The following is a 21,673-nucleotide window of genomic DNA, read 5'->3' as shown; positions in this document are numbered from 1 at the left end:
TAAAACTCTTAAACAAATCGGTCCTGCCATATCTCAGTTGTAGAGTTGGACAAGAAAAATCGATACAAAATGGCCATCTGACAGCTATATTGAAATGTATCGCGAAACGTCCTTGTACAAACTTTGAAACAAATTTGTGTAGGCGCTTTTAAGAAAAGCTTGCGAAAGGACGGATCGACGGTCGCGTGGAAGGACAGACATGACCAAAACCACAGACCCTAAAGGACTTCGTTCGCAGTGACTTAAAAAAGGCGACTAGTGACATTGTTTGGCGTTTAAGTATTCAAATGCTTTCGGTTGAAATTATAATTAAACTTTACCTCCTTTTTGTCCCCAGTGCAGACGATGGAACACTTTTCTTGTAGTCCCATTGATATTTAGGAACACAAATTTTCTCGATGAAAAGGATAACCCTGGATTTGCTATCGAAGATATCGGTGATACAACAACTGTAATCCAAGGGTATATCTCATGGGACAGATGAACTCCTGATAAACCTACAAAGCTGATCAGGATGCTAGGCAACCAATTGACTCAGTATTATCGCTATGATGCGGATCACGCATTTCTGCGATCCGCGTCAAAACCTCATTCCCGTTCCTAATCTACTGGATCTCTTCATGAAGAAGACAATGGTGATGTGGACGATAAACAGCTTTACAGAACATTTGGGCTTAATCTCATTTTGCAAATCCCTGAACCATTGTGTATCCTAGGGAAAAGTCATTCAAGCTGATAAAATAATTGCAACCAAATGGCTACCTGACGAAGACAACGTCAAGACACATCACTGTGATACATTTGTATGGAATATGAGATACCCAATTTGCCAAGTTTTAAAGTAATTAGTAAATAGTTCAATTACGATCAAAGTATTTAACTTAACTTGTCCCATCGGTGAATGGTTGACATATGCAATATTAAGAGAATATAGTGGTTTTAATAACCACATATCATTAGAAGAATTCATCCTGTTGGTTTGGTCGTTAGAGGATCTTTTGTTTTTGTTTCTATGATCCTGAAGGCAAGTGCTAAGCTGGAATTTTATGTTTCCGCTTTAACAACTGCATTTTTTGCAATCATAAAAAAACATCCACGTGCGCCTGATGGTTACCATAAGTATTAATGAGAGTTGGGCTTTAGGTTGAAAATTGTCATAATTACAAAATGTTGCAATGTTACTCAGGCAGGCCCTCTAAAGGTGTGTCCACTTTTGCATGTTGCATAAAGGAGGATAATAATGAACTTCTAGCATTAAATGAAAACCGTCTCATCTTTGATGAGATGAAAATCTAGTCTGGACGTATTCATAAAAGACCAGGGGTAAGAATGTAGGTTTCATTGAACTTGGTGTTGTCAATGAAGAAAAAAGATAACATCCGCAAGCAACTTGATGAAAACGAAGAAATTCAAGAGCAGTCAAATGATATATGCCTTTAACAATTCACATGCTAGCCCTGATGCATATTTTCTCGACTTAAAGAAATGTTTGCCTGGTTGCTATATAGTAAGCAGTTGTATTGGTGTTTCAAGTTGGCTTGCAATGCTAGAGGTAGCAGGTTTCAATTTGCTAGCATTCGTGTCACATAGTGCCACCACTTACTGCAAGTTTTATAGGATACACTGAACTAAGGAAGCAGACGTTATTACAATACAACTCTTACACTTTCGACCAAAAACATTCCCGAGCTCATCAAAATAACACAGAATAATGGCGATAAACTATTGATGGAACAATAACACAAGAAATCTTTATGACAGTAACTCATCATTTTTGGCCGTGATGTAGAAATTCTTGCCATAAGTTTTATAACAATGGCTGAAAGATGTTGCATGATATCAAAGTTCCGAATACAAAGTTATACCCATTGTTAGGTATGCTATAGTACAATGTAAAAGCGTAGGTATCTGGAGGGCATTCAGTTTATTTGATTTCACGTATATATCTACATATTTTGCATATTGTGAACTTGTCAGCCCTATGTACAAAGGTTGTCATGGACATTGTAATTCTCAGGTACCATCATTCGAAAAGCAAGACAAATACATGGACATTAAAAAGATATCATACTCTGTGCCGACAGTTTCAAAATCAGGATAATGAATGAAAAGAGTTGATCAATCTAGTAGAAGTTGACGTCGGTATAAGAGGGAACGCGGAGGTAGTAGAACTGAGACGTCAACATAGTCACATCCATCTGAACAATCTCTGACAATGCGAGTAAAGTTAGCTGGAAAAATAAACTGCACACAGCCGTGAAATCAGTGTCTTTTACAAATTCACTTTGAAAAATTTCTGATGATGAGACGAGAGACCATGATGCTACCTACATGTACTTCCCTGGTAAGACTCACGGCGGTTTTGTACGCAGAAACATTCTGTATTTATTCAGTAAGTTCACTTTCATTTCATATTGAAGACTTCACTCATAGAACATATTTGTCAAGCAATTTAGCGTCAATTTAAGTGAGATAATATAACTTTTGTTATATGAAATGGAACTTATATGCACATTCTCAGACAATATTTTTTCTCTTGATATTAGGTATTCATGTTTCAATGTGGTTTATCACTTGACAATGTAATTGCCCTTTCAATTTTATTTGTTGGCCTACAGGAGAAGAGAGAGGCCTCGCCGGGTATTTCTGTTCTCAATGTTTTTTGTCATTGCAAATTAAAAAAAATGTCTGTCCATTGTACTAGCCATTTTCAGGAGACCCATCTAATATTTTCCATTTTTCCAGTTCAACAAATCCTAAGCCCTTGATTTGAAAAAATCTCTCTGATATATCCTTGAGTAAAGAGACATGTACATCTGTACATGATGGGGAAGCAGACATTCAATGACTGATGCTCAGACAAGAAGCCTAAAATCCACTCATTAGTCTGCAGTAGATTATGAAGAAGGAATGATGGGACTAACTATAACACTGTATTTGAAGTTACTACATATGACGGATAAATTAGAGCATTTACAATGAACATTCGACAGGATATTATCCATGAAGAGCATTGACATATCAGCCTCATTCATCAGTTTAATGTACTTTTATCAATGACAGAGATGCTTCCTCGGGCTTTTTTCAGCCTTCTTTGAAGCTTTCTCATTTTTTCTCCAAACGGTTTTCAACAGTGACAAATGACCTGCATCTTATATCCATGTGCACATAATCCTATAACACTTCTTTCAAAAAGTGCTTCTCTCAAGTTTGATTTTTGAAACTTGCCTTCTGATACACATCATAGTACACCTTAATATACATCCTCCATTGACCTATTGGCGCAATGCCTATAATTCAGGAATAAAGATTCAGGTTTATTTTCTTGACCTTTGCTGCCCCATTAAAGCAAATATTCATTTCAAGTGGCACCAAATATATTAAAGGGATACAAACTGAAAAAAATCTTTATTAACTTATGAAGAACATCCAACCACACATCTGAGTACATCCTCCTCTTCCCTGTATAGTGGAAATGACATCATCCTCCGCTAGTTTAGTGCTATTACTGCCAATTTTATTTACAAAAATAATTTCCATATTCTTCTAAAAACTGCATCATGTATTGCTTAATTTGGCAAGGAATACACACATCAAGTAACCCTATCAAAGATTCAAAACAAGCTGATGTGTACGACGAAAATGCGGTTAATAGGGAATACAGTACTACCCCTTCAATGGTTTGTAGACTAAACCTTGAAGAAGCTGCTTCCTGCCAGTCTCCAGTACAATAGCTACATTAAAAACGAAATCAGCGGCGGCAACAACAACAACAACAACAACAATAACAAAAACAGCAACAACAATAACAACAACAACCATCATTATCATTATCATTATCATCGTCATCATTAGCATAATCACTGTACTCTCTGAACCCTTTATTCTACTAGGCTTTAAATAAGTGACTTACAGACTTCTAATAGACTCTTGTAATTTCCCAAATACCTGTGGCGATGAATTACTACAGTTCACATCGTAATGGAAGCAGGTACAGCGAATTAGACATGAGTGATCTGCAATAGGTAATGCATATTAATTGTAAAAATAAAACAGTCAAGGGTTTGATCTTACAACACAGTGCTTCGTCATCTCTAAAATAACACTGAGCAACTCCGTCACAAGTGTTTTTTTCCCCCAGATAAACAACCGTGATCGTCTCTGCACTTGTACGTACCAATGGAACATTTCATCGAAACTGTAATTTCAATTATGAACGTAAAACATACAATCAGGCAGAGGACACACAAGAACAAAGATGGACGTATTTGTATTAGTGTATGAAAACTTGTTGAAAATACTTCACATTACAGTGCCCGGCGTCAAAGCCAAAGAAGAGCTTTATTAGCAATAATAAAAAATGAAATCAATTGTGTAACAAAGTAATATTGTCTGTTACTTAAGTTTCATGCATGTTGCCATTTTCAGACAGTCTATATACATGTATATAGCAGCATTAGGTAGATACATAGATAGATAGATGGACAGATAGAGAGATATAAAATACCATGTATTACATACATACATACATACATACATACATACATACATACATACATACATACATACATATGTACGATCTACCACTTTTGGGGGCTCATTTTAGAGCTCTTGGAGAAAGAAAAACTTTCATCTCCTTAGTTTTTCGAAAATCCAAAATTTAATTTTTACCCCGTTTAAATTTCAAATATCGCAAAAATGTTGAGCAGTTTGTTTTGCTAGTTCCATACTTTGCAGTGTGACCCCTGATTTTTATTGTTGACTCGGTAATAGAATGGCTAAAAGTTCCATTCAGGAAAGTTGCAGCAAAAGTTTAATATCTTTCACTTTCGAGGCGCATACTACCCTAAGGTTACACGCATTTCTAGAAACGTCACGTGACATAAATTCTGTCGGGCGCATATGAATATACTTGGTTGTTTAGTTTTAAATTTGTTCGGACATGCCTAATATTCGGCACTAAGTCACAGCGCAGCCCCAGAAATACTTATCCTAGTCGAAAATAAGAACCATCTACCACGGTATGCTGCAACGTTTGGGTCACTGTAACAAGTGGACGTTCCATCACACAGGTCACTCGGATGAATACATTTGCCACTGATAAACTGGCACAAAGCATAAGGTTGACTGCCAGGATGAAAGGTAAGCAATATTCACAATTAATATACTGATTCTGCATCTTAGCCATATTTCATTTTGTCATAAGAATCTAATAATAGTGTATGGCTCGATCAGTCTTAGAACTCGTGAAGAGTGAGATTGGAAATTTCGATTCAAAGGGACAGGTTACATACCTCATGGTCAAAATGGTTTACTACAAAGTGCGTACCCTTGTTCGTATACGAAACTTCCTATTCGTAATTACAATACATTATGTTACAAACAAAATGATTTTCAAACAGATTTTGACTCGAAACTTATAGTTTCCTGTCTCTGACAGATCAATGAGAACGGACAATACAGTTCTTTGAAGAAACCGATCAGCAAAACCTTTAAGTAAGTTAAAGATATGTTGATAAACAGCATTCCAGTTACGTTAGTTTTATTAGACTTGTGGGAGACAGGTAAATCATCGACCAAAATCTCTTCGGGGCATTCCTAATAATTCATTTAGCTAAAATGATATAGAAATCCTTTGTTTGTGAACAGTTCACACCAATCTCTACCGAAATGTTCATAGATTATAAATTAGTATGGCTACAGTCGTTGACTCTCGGGTATTGTTCAAAGGTCGTTTTTGTCTCGTAAAAGAAAAAGGAAAAGTTACATTTGAGAAGAATAAAATATAACTTGAGGCAAACTGTTTTCAATTCAGTAACTTTTGATTTATTGAGCTACTTTTACGAGCTTCAATAGAATGTTTTACAGAGGTAGAATGTTGCCTGACGCAAATAGCTTTAACCTTATCCATCATGCGACGCACATTCTCTCTGAAAAAGGGCTTACACAATCCGCAAGTGTGATATTTATCACGGCGTACTATAATAAAACGGACAAGATGAATAAACTTGTAACCAAATTGAAGCATTATGCGCAAGGCTGTCTGTTACTCAATATGTGTCATTGAGCAATTTATTGTTCGATTAAGTTTACCGCAATTCTGAAGTGCATCTCCTTGTGATACAGAATCACATGTGACTTATGTGCCTTTGTACCTTTGTACCGCCGCCATTATAGCTGGTAACTTCTTGCAGATAACAATTTGGTAAAGTTGTCTTCACAGTGTATGTCATACCAATGGTCGGTTGGATGAGGATTATTCAAATATATAGCGACGCAGGCCTGATGAACGCTGCCATCCGGCTCTTGGCTATGTTTTTAATGATTGACATGAAACTGATATGCTCTTACATTCCAATCCGATAAAGTGTAGAAGTACAAAATTCAGGTAATTTGCATTTTCTGCAGTCATTCTAGCGAAAAGACCCCAAACGCTCTTCAAATATTGCAGCATGCTGACGTTAGCTGACACAACAGCAGTATACAAATTGCGGATTGCGAATAGTAAAAAAACATTTATGAATAGAAGTAGGGCTCGAAAACTAATTCATGATACGCCGACAAGCTTACGACTGAGGGAAGTTAAGCTGAATAACGAAACCAACAATGAGTATTTACCCAGAAAAGTGCAAATTTAACAAACATGCGTATTTTATGAACACTGAAATGTAAAATAATCGAATAATAAGTTGGTTGTCCTTGCAATAAACGCACACAGACACACATTCTCTCTCTCTCTCTCTCTCTCTCTCTCTCTCTCTCTCTCTCCACATATATCACGGTCCCCCCACAAACGGACCATGATATATATAATGTGTACATGTGTTATTCAAATCATATTGCATATATTGTGGTATTAACCTTGAACTTACTCTTTGTGTAACCAAACTTGATAATAGTCATATATTTGACATTTTTTAAAAGGCAAGGAAATTTCTTCCGATAACTTAGAACTTTTCGGGAGACACTATCCCGGTACTGCTCCTACCGGCAAAATCATACGACTTCCATCTGACCACGTGTTTTCTTTCCTTGTCTGTCAGGACAAATGATGTAAATAGTGCATTCTTTACAGCCATACTGAATTTTGAAAAAAACATAAGGCCAATGTCCCTGAAGCTACTATAGACATGGATACAAAATTAATTATTTCCTGACTGTATGAAATTATCTCACTAAGGTCATCCTAGGGACCTGTATACCAAATATTAAAGCTGTCTGACCAGCGGTTTTGAAAAAACAAGCGACCTAACAGCTGTGTTATGTAGAGAATAACTTTTTGTGACACATGTGTTGATGACGAAGGTGGATATCTTAGATAGCTCATTTTAGGATGGCCTGACCAAAAATGACAAAATTAGCTGCAAAAATACAAAATTGATGATTCCATCATAATTTCAATATATTACATTAAGATAAACCGTAGGAACCTGCTTACCAAATATCACTGCTATAAGATGAGTAACATTTAAGAAACAAAGATTTTGACCGAAAATGGCAAAAATTGACCCAGATATACAAAAATAGCGTCAATGACACTTTCACTCCCATATAGATTGTAACACGAGTGTCAAGGGAGTGAGAAATTTGTGAGCAATGCCTGGTTTGTGTGTGTTTGTTGTGTGCGGGTGCCTCATGAGCTCTACACCATGCAGTGGATCGGAGTCAGAAAAACTGTAATAACAACTATACTGCAACTCACAATGTACGTTACCCTATCACCTAACACAGAAATCACAGTCAAACCACTCTGCTGAAGCTCACTTTTAAGTAGTACTTCACCAAGAATTTATGTAGGACGTAGTTCAACTGATCGAAGGCCAAAAAATTATGTCTAAAAATTGGAAATGATCGATTATTATTTGACTTTATGGCAATGATGATGTGAAAGTCTGGTCCAAAACCAGAAGACAGACTATGCGCATATCCTCATCTGGATCCATCATTAGGGATTTTGGTCTTGTGTATGATAGGTGGTGTGTTGTACGGGTTAGCTTGGGACTAAAAATTTTGCAAAAAGAAATGGATGACCCAGCAATTAGTCAGTAGCTGGATGGTTGGTGAGAGGGTAAGTGTCTGGAAGTAGGTTAAGTTTTTGACATGGACAGACACATAAACATGCATTGTACACACATAAAGAAATAGAGAAAATTTGAGAATATAGTATTTAATGAAAAATATTGTTGACAATGACAATACAATCGTTTGTATCGCGACTGCGTGGAGAGTGTAGAAGTGCAAGTGCACGATTTTGGCGGGATCGTTCAAAGTAGCGAAATACTAGAACTCACCATTTTATAAGGAGGGATGAACATCGAAACGAATACTCCGAGAATTCATGCGATCACTTTATTCAATCTGACTTTATTTTTAGTGATTAAATATTAGCAGTTTTCATTTCTAAAATACGTATTTATCAGAAGCTTTTTGAAATAATCATAAGACAACAAATCAACACCACGTTTCATTTCGGTCACCATAAAACTTCTAATCGAAGCCAGGGGGAATCGTCGTCGGTACCCTCCCATCCGACAGCGCGGTAGCGCCGAGTTCATGAGACAACGAAATTTTTGTAAAGGAAATTACAACTACCATCCAAGAACTGTGGTAAACTACGTTTTATGATGTAGACACAGGCCTGCCACGCTGAACTAAGGTCGAGTGAGGAAAGGATTGTTTGTAAGACAAAAGCTCTACAAAATTTGGTAGACGACTTGAGCATTGTGGTAAATGTCCAACGTCGTCTATGAAATAACCAAACTCGATAAATTTGGACATGTATTAGGCGAATTTGCTGATCTCCCAGAACTGTTTTGATTTTTTCCCGTTCTTTCCTGAAATGCGGCATTTCTAAGACGGCATTTGGACAAAACGGTGCTTCATTATTAAGGCAAACACGACTGCCATCAAGACTCCCTACAAGAGTGATGTACACTATGAGCCGAGGAAAACCCCGATAATTGATCCCGTGGCAGAAAAACTACTCGTTGGATTTCTGCATCCTTTACCCGTATACAAAGATGCAGATAGCTATTGCCACTGTCTTGATACGCACTATGTTGAATCATTCAAAAACGCGCTGAATACAATGACAAACGCTTCGTTTTCGGACAAGAAACGTATCCATGAGAACTAAGGGTCGATCGCCTGGCAACGTCATCACTGTTTGTAAATATCCGAGGCGCCGAACCTCTGCTCCAGTAAGACTTCGAAAAAGTCTATGTTCAAGACAAACCTATGGGGGAAATGAGTGGATGTATCGTATGGAAAGTAAACCGTAAAATTAGGTGAATTAGTATACGTAAAGTCACCGTGCAGTCATTGTTTACATTATGTGCCGTGCACGTTCTATTTTTGGTGGTGTTAAACCAGCTGAGAAACCATATAGTTATGTTTTGCTTCGCCCATGTTTATCGATTTTTCTCGGTAGGGACCTACCGAGAGTTACCCGTTTAAGTTCTTTTTTTTCATTTGCGTGTTTACTCCCTTTTTGAATTACACCCTCCACATACAATTCACCCAAAAATGATTAAAAAGAACAGTTCCAATGTCAAGAAATATTAAAAATTGAAACCTCCAGGTTTAACTAAAAATTTAAAAAAATCTCTACAACAAAATAACCAAAACATCACCATTCAAATACATACAAAATACATGGATGTGGACATCCATGTATTTGTAACGTGTATACAAAGTTTTAAGACTCTCCAACAAATATTTTTGAAGAACACAGCTATTCAACATAAAAATGAAAAAAAAAATCTTAAAAATATATAATTAATGATATCCCTCTAAAATTAATAGTTTTTTAAAGGATTGATGCTACCTACCTACGCACAAAATATCGACAGGTTCTGCCAAGTGGTTCCCGAGTTGCAGCATCTTCACCAATTTTCACTTTTTTGTACCTTTATTTGCATATTTTTGACACAGACATTTTGATTTGAACAAATTCACATCTCCAACCTAGGATGCCTCCAATTACAAAATAGGAAGACATATCGTCTTGTAGTTTTTTTGTTTTTGATCTGGACGGACTAACAGACATACATACATCCACACAGACGCCATTTTTCCACCTTATAAGAATGCCTCCCATTTGCATAGATACATATGCATATATGGGAGCTAAAAATTGGAGATTGCATAAAATTTCAATATATCAGACTAAGACAACCCCTAGGGACCTGTATACCAAATATTAGAGGTATCAGAGAACTAGTTTTTGAGAAACAAATTTTTTGACCATAAATTGCAAAAATGCCCCAAAAATACAACATTGTAGATTTCATCATAATTTGAATATATCAAATTTTGATCATCCCGATAAACCTATATACCAAATATCACAGCTGTCAGACAAGCGGTTTTGATGAAATAAATTTTTGACCAAAATTGACAAAAAAATTCCTTAAAAATACAGATTTGCATATTTCATCACAATTTGAACAAATCTAAGTTGGATTACCCCTGGGGACCTGTATACCAAATACAAAAGCTATCTGACCTATGGTTATGAAGAAGAAGATTTTTTACCAAAAACACCTTTTTTGCACTAGTTTGCATATTTTCAACAATATCAAAAAAAATATAGTTTCTCATAATCATATTTTGCATCTACACAACATTTATCAAATCTGTAAGTACTGCGGTTCTCAAGATATTTGAGTGGACGGACATCCTCACAAACAGACATACATATATACATACATATACAGACTGACGCCGGGCGGATACCAATCCCAATAGCTTCTATAGACTATAGTCTATAGTAGCTAAAAATCACAAAAGTCAACCAAAGAAACCGGTTGTGGGTTTAAACAAATTAATATACATGCTGAGCCAAATCATAAACGAGCGACATAAAATTTTAGACAGTGGCAAAAGCAATTTGAACGGCACATACACGTCAGTATTCTGAGCAACACACCTCAGAAGATCAAACGGTCAAGCCTAATGAGGGCCATATTGAAATAACGGGTACAAATTAACTCATTCCAATGGATTACCTTCAGTCAATGTGCAGCTGTACTAGTAGCATACCACTGCAATTCACTGACATATTGACGGCCCTAACTCTCTTTATGCCATCTGCGGAGGGAAACTAAAATGACAGACTTGTACAGGCTGCCAAGTAACAAGCATTTGTTGAGGTCTCATTCTTGGTCACGTCCTATCCAACGGAATAATTCATGAAGAAACTGCAGCTGCTCTGAAGCAGGCAACTCTATATTTCGAACAACATGTAGGATGAAGAGAATGTGTACTCAGGACATACCAGCTTAGCTTTTCTGAATTAAAAATTTTGTTACAATTTTTTATTTGCTGCAAGCAAATTACACTGTGCTAATTTTCTTGTGTGTGTTTTTCAGCCGCTTAGAGGCGTACCCTTTCCCATATTGAGTGGACGCAAAACAAAGAACTTAATTACTTTGGCCTTAGAGTGTTTAGCTAAGAATACTTTCACTTCTTGTCTGATGATTGCAGGATGCATGAAACATAAGCAACAGATACCATTACTTTGTACTTGATGTAATCTTGTGTTATCATTTATAACGCTCTGCTTTAGCATCGAGAACTGTAATTTCCCGCGAAGACATCTACAATATATATATATATATATATATATATATATATATATATATATATATATATATATATATATATATATATATATATATATTATATATATATATATATACACAAAATATATACAATGTGCCCTCCCGGTTATCACCATAATGACTTTATGGCAATCTCTGAACTTGGGCACAGAGAGTATGGTTATATATATATATATATATATATATATATATATATATATATATATATATATATATATATATATATATATATATATATATATATATATATATATATATATATATATATATATATTCTATGGTTTGGGCCACTAAAGAATTTGAAAAGTAGACGGGCAAGTCATCAAAACACACATTAAGTCTACTGCAAACTCTGTTTTTATTTTACAGTTTCTTACACTATGTGCACATCACTGTAACAATACAGCAAAGTGAGAGGAAGCAACCAGTCTGTAATGGAGCAAAGTGACTTGTTTCCTTAAAAAATGAAATTTGAAAGAAAGACAAATGATGGTACATGTATCTCCTACTGTGAAAAACCACAGACACCCTAATTTCACATTTGTGTGTGTAAACAAAAATTATAGAGGTCAACCCACCTATCGATAAAATTTCAAAGTTATCAGACTAGTGGGCTCTAAAGGAGAATAATTTTAATGCTTTTTTGGTATATTTGGGAAAAAAGTAAAAGAACAACTTTGGGAAATGATATGCTAATTTAAACAAAACTGAATTACGATCTATGGCAATATATATACCAGAAAGTTTTCATTTTCCTTATCAGTTTTTCATTTTCGGTTTCCAATTTTGACTATTTTAACACTGTTTGAGCTCATCTGCAACTCACATCTACACTACAGAAGAACCATCACTTCAAGTATTGAAATGATCCAATCGGTGGTTTTTGAGCTTTTGCAGTGGAGGGCATGTCATCTTCCCATCAATACACAAGGGTAAGAATTCAACAGAAACCCGTTGTTCTGGACCACATAGTGTTCTTTCTGAATGTTTGCTTTACCAAACATATTGGGTGAACATACCCATATTCACAGACAATCGTTGTGTGGTTGAGTGTCGACTACTCAATTCAGGTATACATTGCAATTCTGGGAATACAAGGACCACAGTTCTCATGCAAAGATGAGCAAAACAATCAATCTTCCCAACATACAAAACTGGGCAAATGTCTTTTGCTGGCATTCCGAAAGATCAATTTTCAGATTTTACATAGAAGCAAATCGACAGCTTTCTAATTAGTTGAGATGCTCACCCACTGAATCCAAACATCTTTGCTAGCTGGTATGGCACATATACTCCACAACTTCAATATTATTTGTATAAAAATGTATCAAAGACAAAAACAAAGAAACTTGCTGCAAATTTCAATTTTACAGATGCTTGCATAGATACATATACTATTTTCAGTTTGTCTCAGAGTACCTCATCACTGAAAATCAAGACATATGCAGTTTTCATTTCTTTGTAGGAAGATATTTCCAGTCTGTTTGTCTCCCCTCAGCACCCTTGAATGTCAACACCACAGCTTTGAATGCCTGGTAGAGAAGTGATAAGAGGTGAGGACTGTGTAACTGCAATCCCTGAAGTCTTTGGTGCATTATGTACGAGGGCATGAACGTATTGACCAATGGACACTTATTCATGTTAGCCAGTGTGTCAACAGACACCTGGCATTTTACCAGGAAGATGTCAAAATTCACAGTTTTCTCCTCCCTGCTGTAGACGCTGTGGATGCAAATCTGGTACACAGTTTTGAAAAAGTCATTTCCGAATGCCGTGATTGGTGACATGACCAATGCACCGTGCGCCATTTCAGATAACAAGTCGCTGCTCAAGCTAGTTTCCTTCATAAGATTTGTGTCCTGCAAAATGCAAAAAAAATATGACACTATTGATTTGAAATGTGAACAAAGACATTATTTGTGTCTTACACTGAGATTTCAAGGAGTTTAAAGTTGATAAATAATCCTACTTTGGAGAAAAAGTTATTCTACATTACAAGACAGTTACAGTCAATTTCACTCACCCTTGGTGATACAATGTCTAGCATACACATACATGCAGTGTGTACATAGAATTCATGATGTGTTTGAACACGGTTCATGAGGGACCGTGGTTTAAGCGACATAATCAAGAAGTCTTATAAAAGTGAGGCCGTCTCATTTGACTAAACACGGCGGGTTACACTGGTGGTCATGAAAAACATCAAAGTTACAGCTACAGGCCCTTAACCTGTTCACGCCCGATTCCCTGTAAACAGGGCCACACATATCATTGATAACAATGGGTTTGGACCAAACCATGGTGGTGAAAGGGTTAAACCAGTAGAAACAGTGAGTGCCCCTCTAACATGACCAGCAAAAATTGATAACTTGTTATGATGGGAGACAAAACTAAAATTTGGTGAAGAGAGTTCACTATGTGTCGAAGCTTACGTTTGAAAATGAAATGACCTGAAGGAGACCAGCACCATGGACAGCTCTGGCTTCAACATTACACTTGATGCTGACGTCACGACCACACAGAACAAGTTTTCTTTCAGTGGCATCCCGAATCCTGTGTAAAGAAAGTTAGGAAATTACAGAACAGAGTCAAGAGACAAGTTGAAATTTTATGAGTCATGTGGATCAATTTATGGTTGTATATCAACTCATTTACCTAAACAACCTTTTGTTGTTTTTAGAGGGAGGGAGGGAGGGAAGTGAGGAGGATGGTACAAAGACAGAGAGTTTCTGAATAAAGAGAAATGATCTTAATGCCTCATTTGATCAAAAGATCTTCATAGGAATGGCTTGAGTGATGGCATGAAAAGGAAAAAGTCACTATCCTCTCAAATTATTTCGAATTATATCATACTTAATTATAATTTTTGTGAATACACACAAAAGTAACTGAAATAATTGGAAAAGATAGCAACTTTGGCTCTTTAATACCTCCTGTGTATGTGTAGAGGTGAGGGTACAGCAACATGGTTTTGAGCAAATACCACTACATGTAGTTGTGAGTTTGAATCCAATGCAATAAATATCTTGCTGAATTTTCTACAAACTTTCTTCCTCTGATTTGTTCGATTTTGGACACAAATATTTATAGTCTGACTATAAAACCCCCTGAAACGTTTGTATACATGTTATGACAGTAAAACATTCTGAAAATTGGACTCTCTGAGATGAATATGTGCGCATGTATGTGACGGATGATTTGGAACAAAATTATGGCAAAGTGGTGTTTTATGGTATTGGTAAAATATGGGATCACTGACCAGTGTACCCTCTCACTCAATAACTCTGTGAGTAAATTTTTATTTTTTGGAAATTTTTTTCGGCTTTACTTTACTTACTACCAGTACATATGCAGAGCTTAAGGTAATTAGAGGATACTATGAATAATTGGGTACCAGAGAAACAAATTACCTAACATTTACCAAATCCTAAGATTCAAAATGGCTACCATCGGCCCTGCGTGAATTTCATTAGGAGAAATTAAATATTCAATTTTCACATTAATATGATGTTGAAAACTGCATTTACTCTATGAGCTTCACAATGAATGAGCCCTCACAGATGGTAGACCAGAAAAGTGTTGTGCAAATATGATGGTCTGAATATCAGTCCTCAAGGTGCTTGTACCTAATGGTAGAAAATAATGCACCTCGGGGACAGATATTCTAACTCTCAAACTGTTACAATATTCTTTTGGTCTACTACTTGTGGGGGTTAATTTTGCAGCTTATGGAGTAAGTAAAGTTTTCAGCAGCATAGATGTAGTTATGTAAAAATATCAGAAATTTTATTTTTCCCCGAATAGCTCCAACACATGGATGGTGGCCATTTTGAATTCAAATATCAGTAAATATTGGAAACCAGAATTTTGTTTCTCTAGTACCAAAATTTTGCATAGTAACCCCTAATTTTCTCCTTGATTTTGAAAGAGAATGTTGAATGTTTGCTTGAGGAAAGTTTGAGCAAAATTTGGAGTCTTTCATTTTTAAAGCTCAAACTACCTTAAAGGCATACTGCTTCACTCTCTAATGGTACACATATTTTGCCAAAGTCAGACCTTGTATTATATCTTTTAAAGAAGAATACCAACCGTGTTAGCACTAGAAAATTTGCTTCATTAGCGGCCAGTTCAATCAGATCTGCTGCCAAATGGTCAATAGAGGCCTCACACAGATTCTGACTCCGGCATTCTCGAATGATGTCAACCCACCGTAGCATGACTGTCTGGTATTTTGGCTTGTTTTTCACAAATTCATCACGTTTGTCCTGTGGAGAAAAGTATAGCAGAGAGGAATATTCTTAGAATACTGTTTGGTAGCTATGGTATTGCACAGCAAATGTTATGAACATTACTTGTGTCCACTTTACCATCAGTGCAGAAGTACTAAAAAAATTATCACAGCTTGCTATTTCAGTGATTGGGACATTTAACCAGAAAAACAAGAATGACAAAAGTAAATAAGGTCTGAAACTTTAGGTACTGGAGGTCAACTTTAGCAACATGCATAGCAGAGGAATGTTTAAACTCAGTCCCTCTTAGTTTGAGCAGGTCTGCCAATATGTAACAGGTCATGAACAATGACAGGAAATGACTCATAAGCTGTTTCAGTTACTGCCACCACTCCTACACATAAAAGGTACACTGCATACAAATAGGTCAAAGGTCATAAACCTCTTACTCAGATGTGAGGGCTCTTTCAGTTACAGCCACCACTCCTGCACATTTGCAGGATTCCCCTTTTTCTTACCTCATTTGCATGTTTTTGAAACTGACATGTTCATTTGAACAAGTCACATCTCAACTCCTTCGTCTACCTGTACTCCAAATACTAAGATGGTAGGTGTTGCGGTTTGGGAGTTTTTGCGTGTGACGGACATACATCCGCACATACATACATACATACATACAGATGCCACAGACTCACCATATAAGCCCTTTTGGCATTTATATCCATGCTAAATATGAGCTAAAAATTTACTTGAATTGCTGAAAGTTTACCTGAATTTGTAACAACAGCTTTCACAGCAAAGCTCATATCCCATGTATATCAATTATGGTTAAAAAAGTTACAGTACTTTTTGACTGTGTGCTCAATCTGATATGCTGTTGTTGTGATGTGTAAGCGTGAACGTTTGTAATTGATATAGAATGTAAGTTTGGCCTGCTCTTCAGGAGTTTAATGATGACTAATGGATGCGATAATTACAGTAGTATATATCAACACATTTTTCTGCAGGTATTACCATATTTGATACTGCCTTTGTACAAGGTTCTTGCTGCTACATAGAGTAGAACTAAAACACATATGCTGAGTAAACTAGACTTCAATTATGAAAATCTTGATCATCATTTGAAGCATGTAAAGACTTTCTTTATACTCACCAGAGTTGCTACAGCCTTTGCAAGACTTGTAACGCGGTCATATTTTAGGTTATTCTTGGCAGCAAAGTGAAACAAGACTTCCAAAAATGAGTCTTCTTTCAGTCCTTCTTTAACTGCAAAGACAGAAGAAAGAAGAGCATATCGTTAGTATTGGGTGAAAAAGTAGGACAAATGTTGTAGACCAAGCAAGAAAACGTTGTCCTACGTGGAACATAAATCCTGAAAAAAATATATAAAAAGATATAGTTACTGTAGCTTTGAATGACACTACAAATGTTAGCACTTGGTCTGGGTATGCTCTGCACCACACAAAGGGAATAACCTTGTACTCACCGTGTCGCGAGAGTAACTTGCGATAGTGCGACGTCGACATGCCTGCTGCGGCAACAGACACGTCGGTGTCCTGTGAGGCTGGGTAGCTCGGTAAGCAGTCGTCATCATCACCGTTGGTGGCGTTCTCCATTAACCAACTCCAGATAATCTCGTCCACCGGAATGTCAGTATCGATCATTCGTGGACATGACCTGAAGTTCAGTCGATTTATATTCTCTGTTTTCCATCGACTGCTAGGGAGACCAGGCAGCGATTGTGCACCCAAGTGTTCTGTAGCCCTTGAAACGCATGCATCTGCACACATGTGTGCCCCCTCTTCGCACGGACGCGATTCTCGCGGGGATTCTCGGCCGTCGTCAGATATCTGTGCCCCATCGTCGGCACTTAACCTGCCTTGTTGCTCAGTAGCTGGGTGTTCGTCTTCGTTCTCAGCTCCTAGCTCATCCATGCGAAGGCCGTTCTCAATTACTGCCGTCGACTTTCAACCTCAACAGATCTAGGTTTCAGGATACACTTCAGGCACTTTCCCGCTGCAACCATATTTAATTTTATGCGGAACTGTGGGAAGGTCATGAGGTCAACTTGGGTCAAACACTTTGTACATATAATATGCATAGCAAGCTGAGAGCGTTCCGGACACTGGGAACAGTACGAACATCGAGAAATTCATAATTCTTTTCGATGATAACTTTGGCATTTCCAATAAAGAACTGTATGTGCTACTAATTTACTCCTTTTCTGTTACTTACCCTGATCACATGACCACCCAATGCTGTCACGGTCTAGTCTGTTGACGTCCACAGACAACGCCTTAGGGATGGACCATTTGATATCCTGGAGAGGCTTGGAAGATTTATTTTTTTTTTGGGGGGGGGGAAAGGTCCCTTAAAATCGAAGTAAAGATAAGTCATTTTCGGCGCGCTCCTGGCGCCCCATTTCATAACATCTTTAATTTTCTGCGTGCTAATTTTGACAAGCATAATATTAGGGACTGGTCAGTTTCTTCGGCCGGGGGGGGGGGGGGGTGGATTATTTTTTGCCGACGTCAAAAAGTGGCTGACCCCCCTATTCCAAATTTTGAAAACAGGGTGACCCCCCCTATTCCAAATTTCAAAAACAGGGTGGACCCCCCCCCCCCCCGGCGCCGACATGGGTAAAACAAAAGGTGGACATAAATTTTATATATATATATATATATATATATATATATATATATATATATATATATATATATATATATATATATATATATATATATATATATACATATATATATACGTATATATAAATTATATTTTACATTTTACATATATTCATATTTTAAATAGTCATTCTATGTTTTAATGAAATTGTTGACATGTCAGTTGTAAGATAGGAATTTCAAAGTGTCAGTCTTAAAGTTTGAATACAGTACATTTTGAATGAGCTGTATTTTGAATGAGCTGTGAATGTATTTCACACTTTCTATGCTTAACCTGATGTCCTGAACTGTTGTACAGAAATGGATGTCAATCATTAATATCAAAGAGGAAAAAGCAGTGAATCAAAAACTTTGATGGGTGTTAAGACTTGCCAACCATCCAATTAAATCTCCTGAGGAGCCATAGAGAGCTTTTTTAGCCAAATCTGATGTGTACAGTGTCTGAGAGGACCTTCTCTTGTAACATTGAAACCATAAAAGCACAGCTAATAATGACAAAAACTGCCTTTTTTAACTGTTATTTTGTTCATAAAAAAGCATCTTTCTACAGAAAACCTGTGTCACAAAGGAAAATAATTGCATCAATGAGAAGGAAAGATATCTTGTCATTTTTCTATCCCTAAAATAGTCACTGTATCAAATATATATTGTGAAATATTTGTGCATGTTGCTTTCTCATGCTGAATTCTCATAGAGAGTCGAACAGAAAAGTATCAGGAATTTGTCATCCTTTTCATATGAAATGCAGATTTCATAATGGTACACTTTCACTAAGCAAACATCAAGATATCTCTGATTATTAAAGTATTGCGCCCGAAGGGCGCGCCGAAAAAATATGAAACATCCTGATATCTCTGATATATATGCCTTGTATATTAAAGTCATGCACCTGAAGGGCATGCTGAAAAATGTCTGATATATTAAAGTAAGAGTTTGAAGAGCACGCTGAAAAATATTGAACATACATATATCTCTGATGTATGTATGCTTGATATGTTAAAGTTGGGCGTGCTGAAAAATATGACTGATTATTAAAGTTACGCGCCCGAAGGGCGCGCCGAAAAATACAACTCAATGATGAAATTTGTGGCTGACACTAGCATTTTAGGCAATGATGAGCCTGTGTCAAAATTCAAAAACACACTGACCCCCCCTATTGGGCATTTCAAAAACATGGTGAACCCCCCTATCACCAAAGTCAAAAACAGGATGACCCCCCCCCCATGAATCCACCGCCCCCCCCAGGCTGAAGAAACTGACCAGTCCCTTATATAGGGCTCAGCCCTTGGTGTCGCGCCAGGGTTTAAGATTGGCAATGTTATTTGTATTGATTCATGATAAACTGTAATTGTTACTTCATAAACGTTTATATGACAACTATGCCCAGTTTCCCTCTGATGAAAGCAGTTCACGTCTTACACGACGTCAAACCCTGCAGCAGGGCAGGTATAGATTTTCTGTAACGTGTAAAAATTTTGGACAAAAATTGGCAAGTTTTACAATGATAACAGCCTATTGCGTTAAACAAGGGACGTATTATGCAATAATTATCATTGCAATGGTAACCGCACTGCCCACCTTCCATTGCAAGCTGAAAACTATAGCGTCCCGTCTAAAAACTTGCAATTTTTGAATCTAATTATTGACACAGGGGTGCTCTTCTATAATTCAATTCCAGCATTCTTTGCGTATGCCCCCCCCCCCCCGTTCATATGCACGACAGTTTTCTCCGTTTATCTATATCAACGATACTTTGTATCAGCGACAAGGTGTATAATAACATTTACTGGCTAATAAAAGAGGTATATTTTATAAAAGGCATGTTATATCATAGTTATTTGTTTTTCATCTTCGGCACACTCTTTGATCACGACATTTTCATATTTTTATATGCATATATTTGCATTTAAGCGCGCGTATTCGCATGCGAAAAAAATTCTTCTGACAGGGGAAGTTAAAAGAAGATGCCAGAATTCACAAAGTTGAAAAAATAATTCCGGATGAAGCAGGGAGGGAAAAAATGCTCCACAGTCAATCTTCCAGGCTCTCCCCGAATATAAATGGTCCACCCCTAATGACTTCCTGCGTTGATCTTATTAGGTGATAAGATTAGTCAGTTTCGCAATGTACTAATTAATGGCCCGATATTTTTTCGTGATATATCGCCAGATGTTGATGGGTATTGCAGAAGTTCATGCACAGTCGGAGAATTTGTAAAAAATCGTCTTCGAGTTGTTCTAAAACTTCGTAAATAAGCTCAAACCCAAGCTTAAAAGAACACCTACATAATTGGAGGAGAAATGTTCGCGCTTAAATCAGAAACCTTGACTGAAACATTGCGAGACGCACGCGCCATTTATGGAATTTGAATACTTTGATAATTCGGAAACGAACATAAAATATTGGACGATGAATCGATTTTGATCGCCGCAGTGGTAGCATATCGCTGAATTGTCAAATACATTGAAAATCTAACCACTGCCCCCTTACCGGAAGAAATTCAACGCTCTACAACGAAAGTGATTTTCAATGGAGAGTCTCCTCAGCCGAGCAACACAAGACCCGATTCGTGATGTTCTTTTGCAGCCACAGCGAATGTGTAATAAAGTGATCACAAAATATCCTCACTTTTCCATGAGTTTCTTTGAATAAGACCCATTAGAGACTGAAAAAGTGTATAAAACTGTCATATGCATAAGTGTCGAAAGTAACATGCAAATTCAGACTTTTTTAATTAACATCATTTTAGATCTCCAGCAAAATGTTGGCCATCGTGTGCTGTGTATTCTGAGTAAATGGCATCATGTTTGTTTCTTGTATGATCACGATGTGTATGTGCAGGAAATACTGCATATTTTGTTATTTTCCGTGGGGCGCCATTTCATGAGTGCGGCACCCGTTTATTATTCAACCTGTTCAAACGTGTAGGCATGGTCCAAATCAGCAAGAAGTGATACTTCTATACATGTCCTTCAGTAAGCACATTTACACGAGGCAACTTTGGTTTGGAAATAAAAGCATGAAAATAGTGCATAAAATTCGCAGCTTTTGGGGCTTTAAGCATTCCGATCGGAATAACTGAAATCCTGTGTCTACTGTCTTTGACATAATCATAACTACTGACAACTTATAG

The 21,673-nt window shown here is 37.0% G+C and overlaps 1 protein-coding gene across 1 annotated transcript; it reads right to left on the bottom strand.

Annotated features, from left to right (window-relative positions):
* Positions 1–11,963: 11,963 nt before the first annotated feature.
* LOC139119143 (uncharacterized) lies at positions 11,964–17,917 on the bottom strand. The gene is made up of 5 exons (XM_070682796.1): positions 17,340–17,917; positions 17,007–17,119; positions 15,714–15,889; positions 14,057–14,177; positions 11,964–13,483 (listed from the first exon to the last, which is right to left on the bottom strand). The coding sequence occupies exons 1-5, from the start codon at positions 17,785–17,787 to the stop codon at positions 13,076–13,078; spliced, it is 1,266 nt and encodes a 421-aa protein (XP_070538897.1). The 5' UTR covers positions 17,788–17,917; the 3' UTR covers positions 11,964–13,075.
* Between the last annotated feature and the right edge of the window lie 3,756 nt (positions 17,918–21,673).

The sequence above is a fragment of the Ptychodera flava genome, chromosome 19, assembly GCF_041260155.1.
Source record: "Ptychodera flava strain L36383 chromosome 19, AS_Pfla_20210202, whole genome shotgun sequence".
NCBI lineage: Eukaryota > Metazoa > Hemichordata > Enteropneusta > Ptychoderidae > Ptychodera > Ptychodera flava.
This window is presented reverse-complemented; position numbering and strand designations above follow the sequence as displayed.

What these genes read in the sequence shown, in the direction of transcription:
- LOC139119143 (XM_070682796.1), bottom strand. Translation starts at nt 17,787, where the DNA reads ATGGATGAGCTAGGAGCTGAGAACGAAGACGAACACCCAGCTACTGAG. An exon ending in CAAGTTACTCTCGCGACACG is followed by an intron (nt 17,120 to 17,339) that starts GTGAGTACAAGG and finishes CTGTCTTTGCAG; the next exon opens with TTAAAGAAGGACTGAAAGAA. An exon ending in CAAAGGCTGTAGCAACTCTG is followed by an intron (nt 15,890 to 17,006) that starts GTGAGTATAAAG and finishes TTTTCTCCACAG; the next exon opens with GACAAACGTGATGAATTTGT.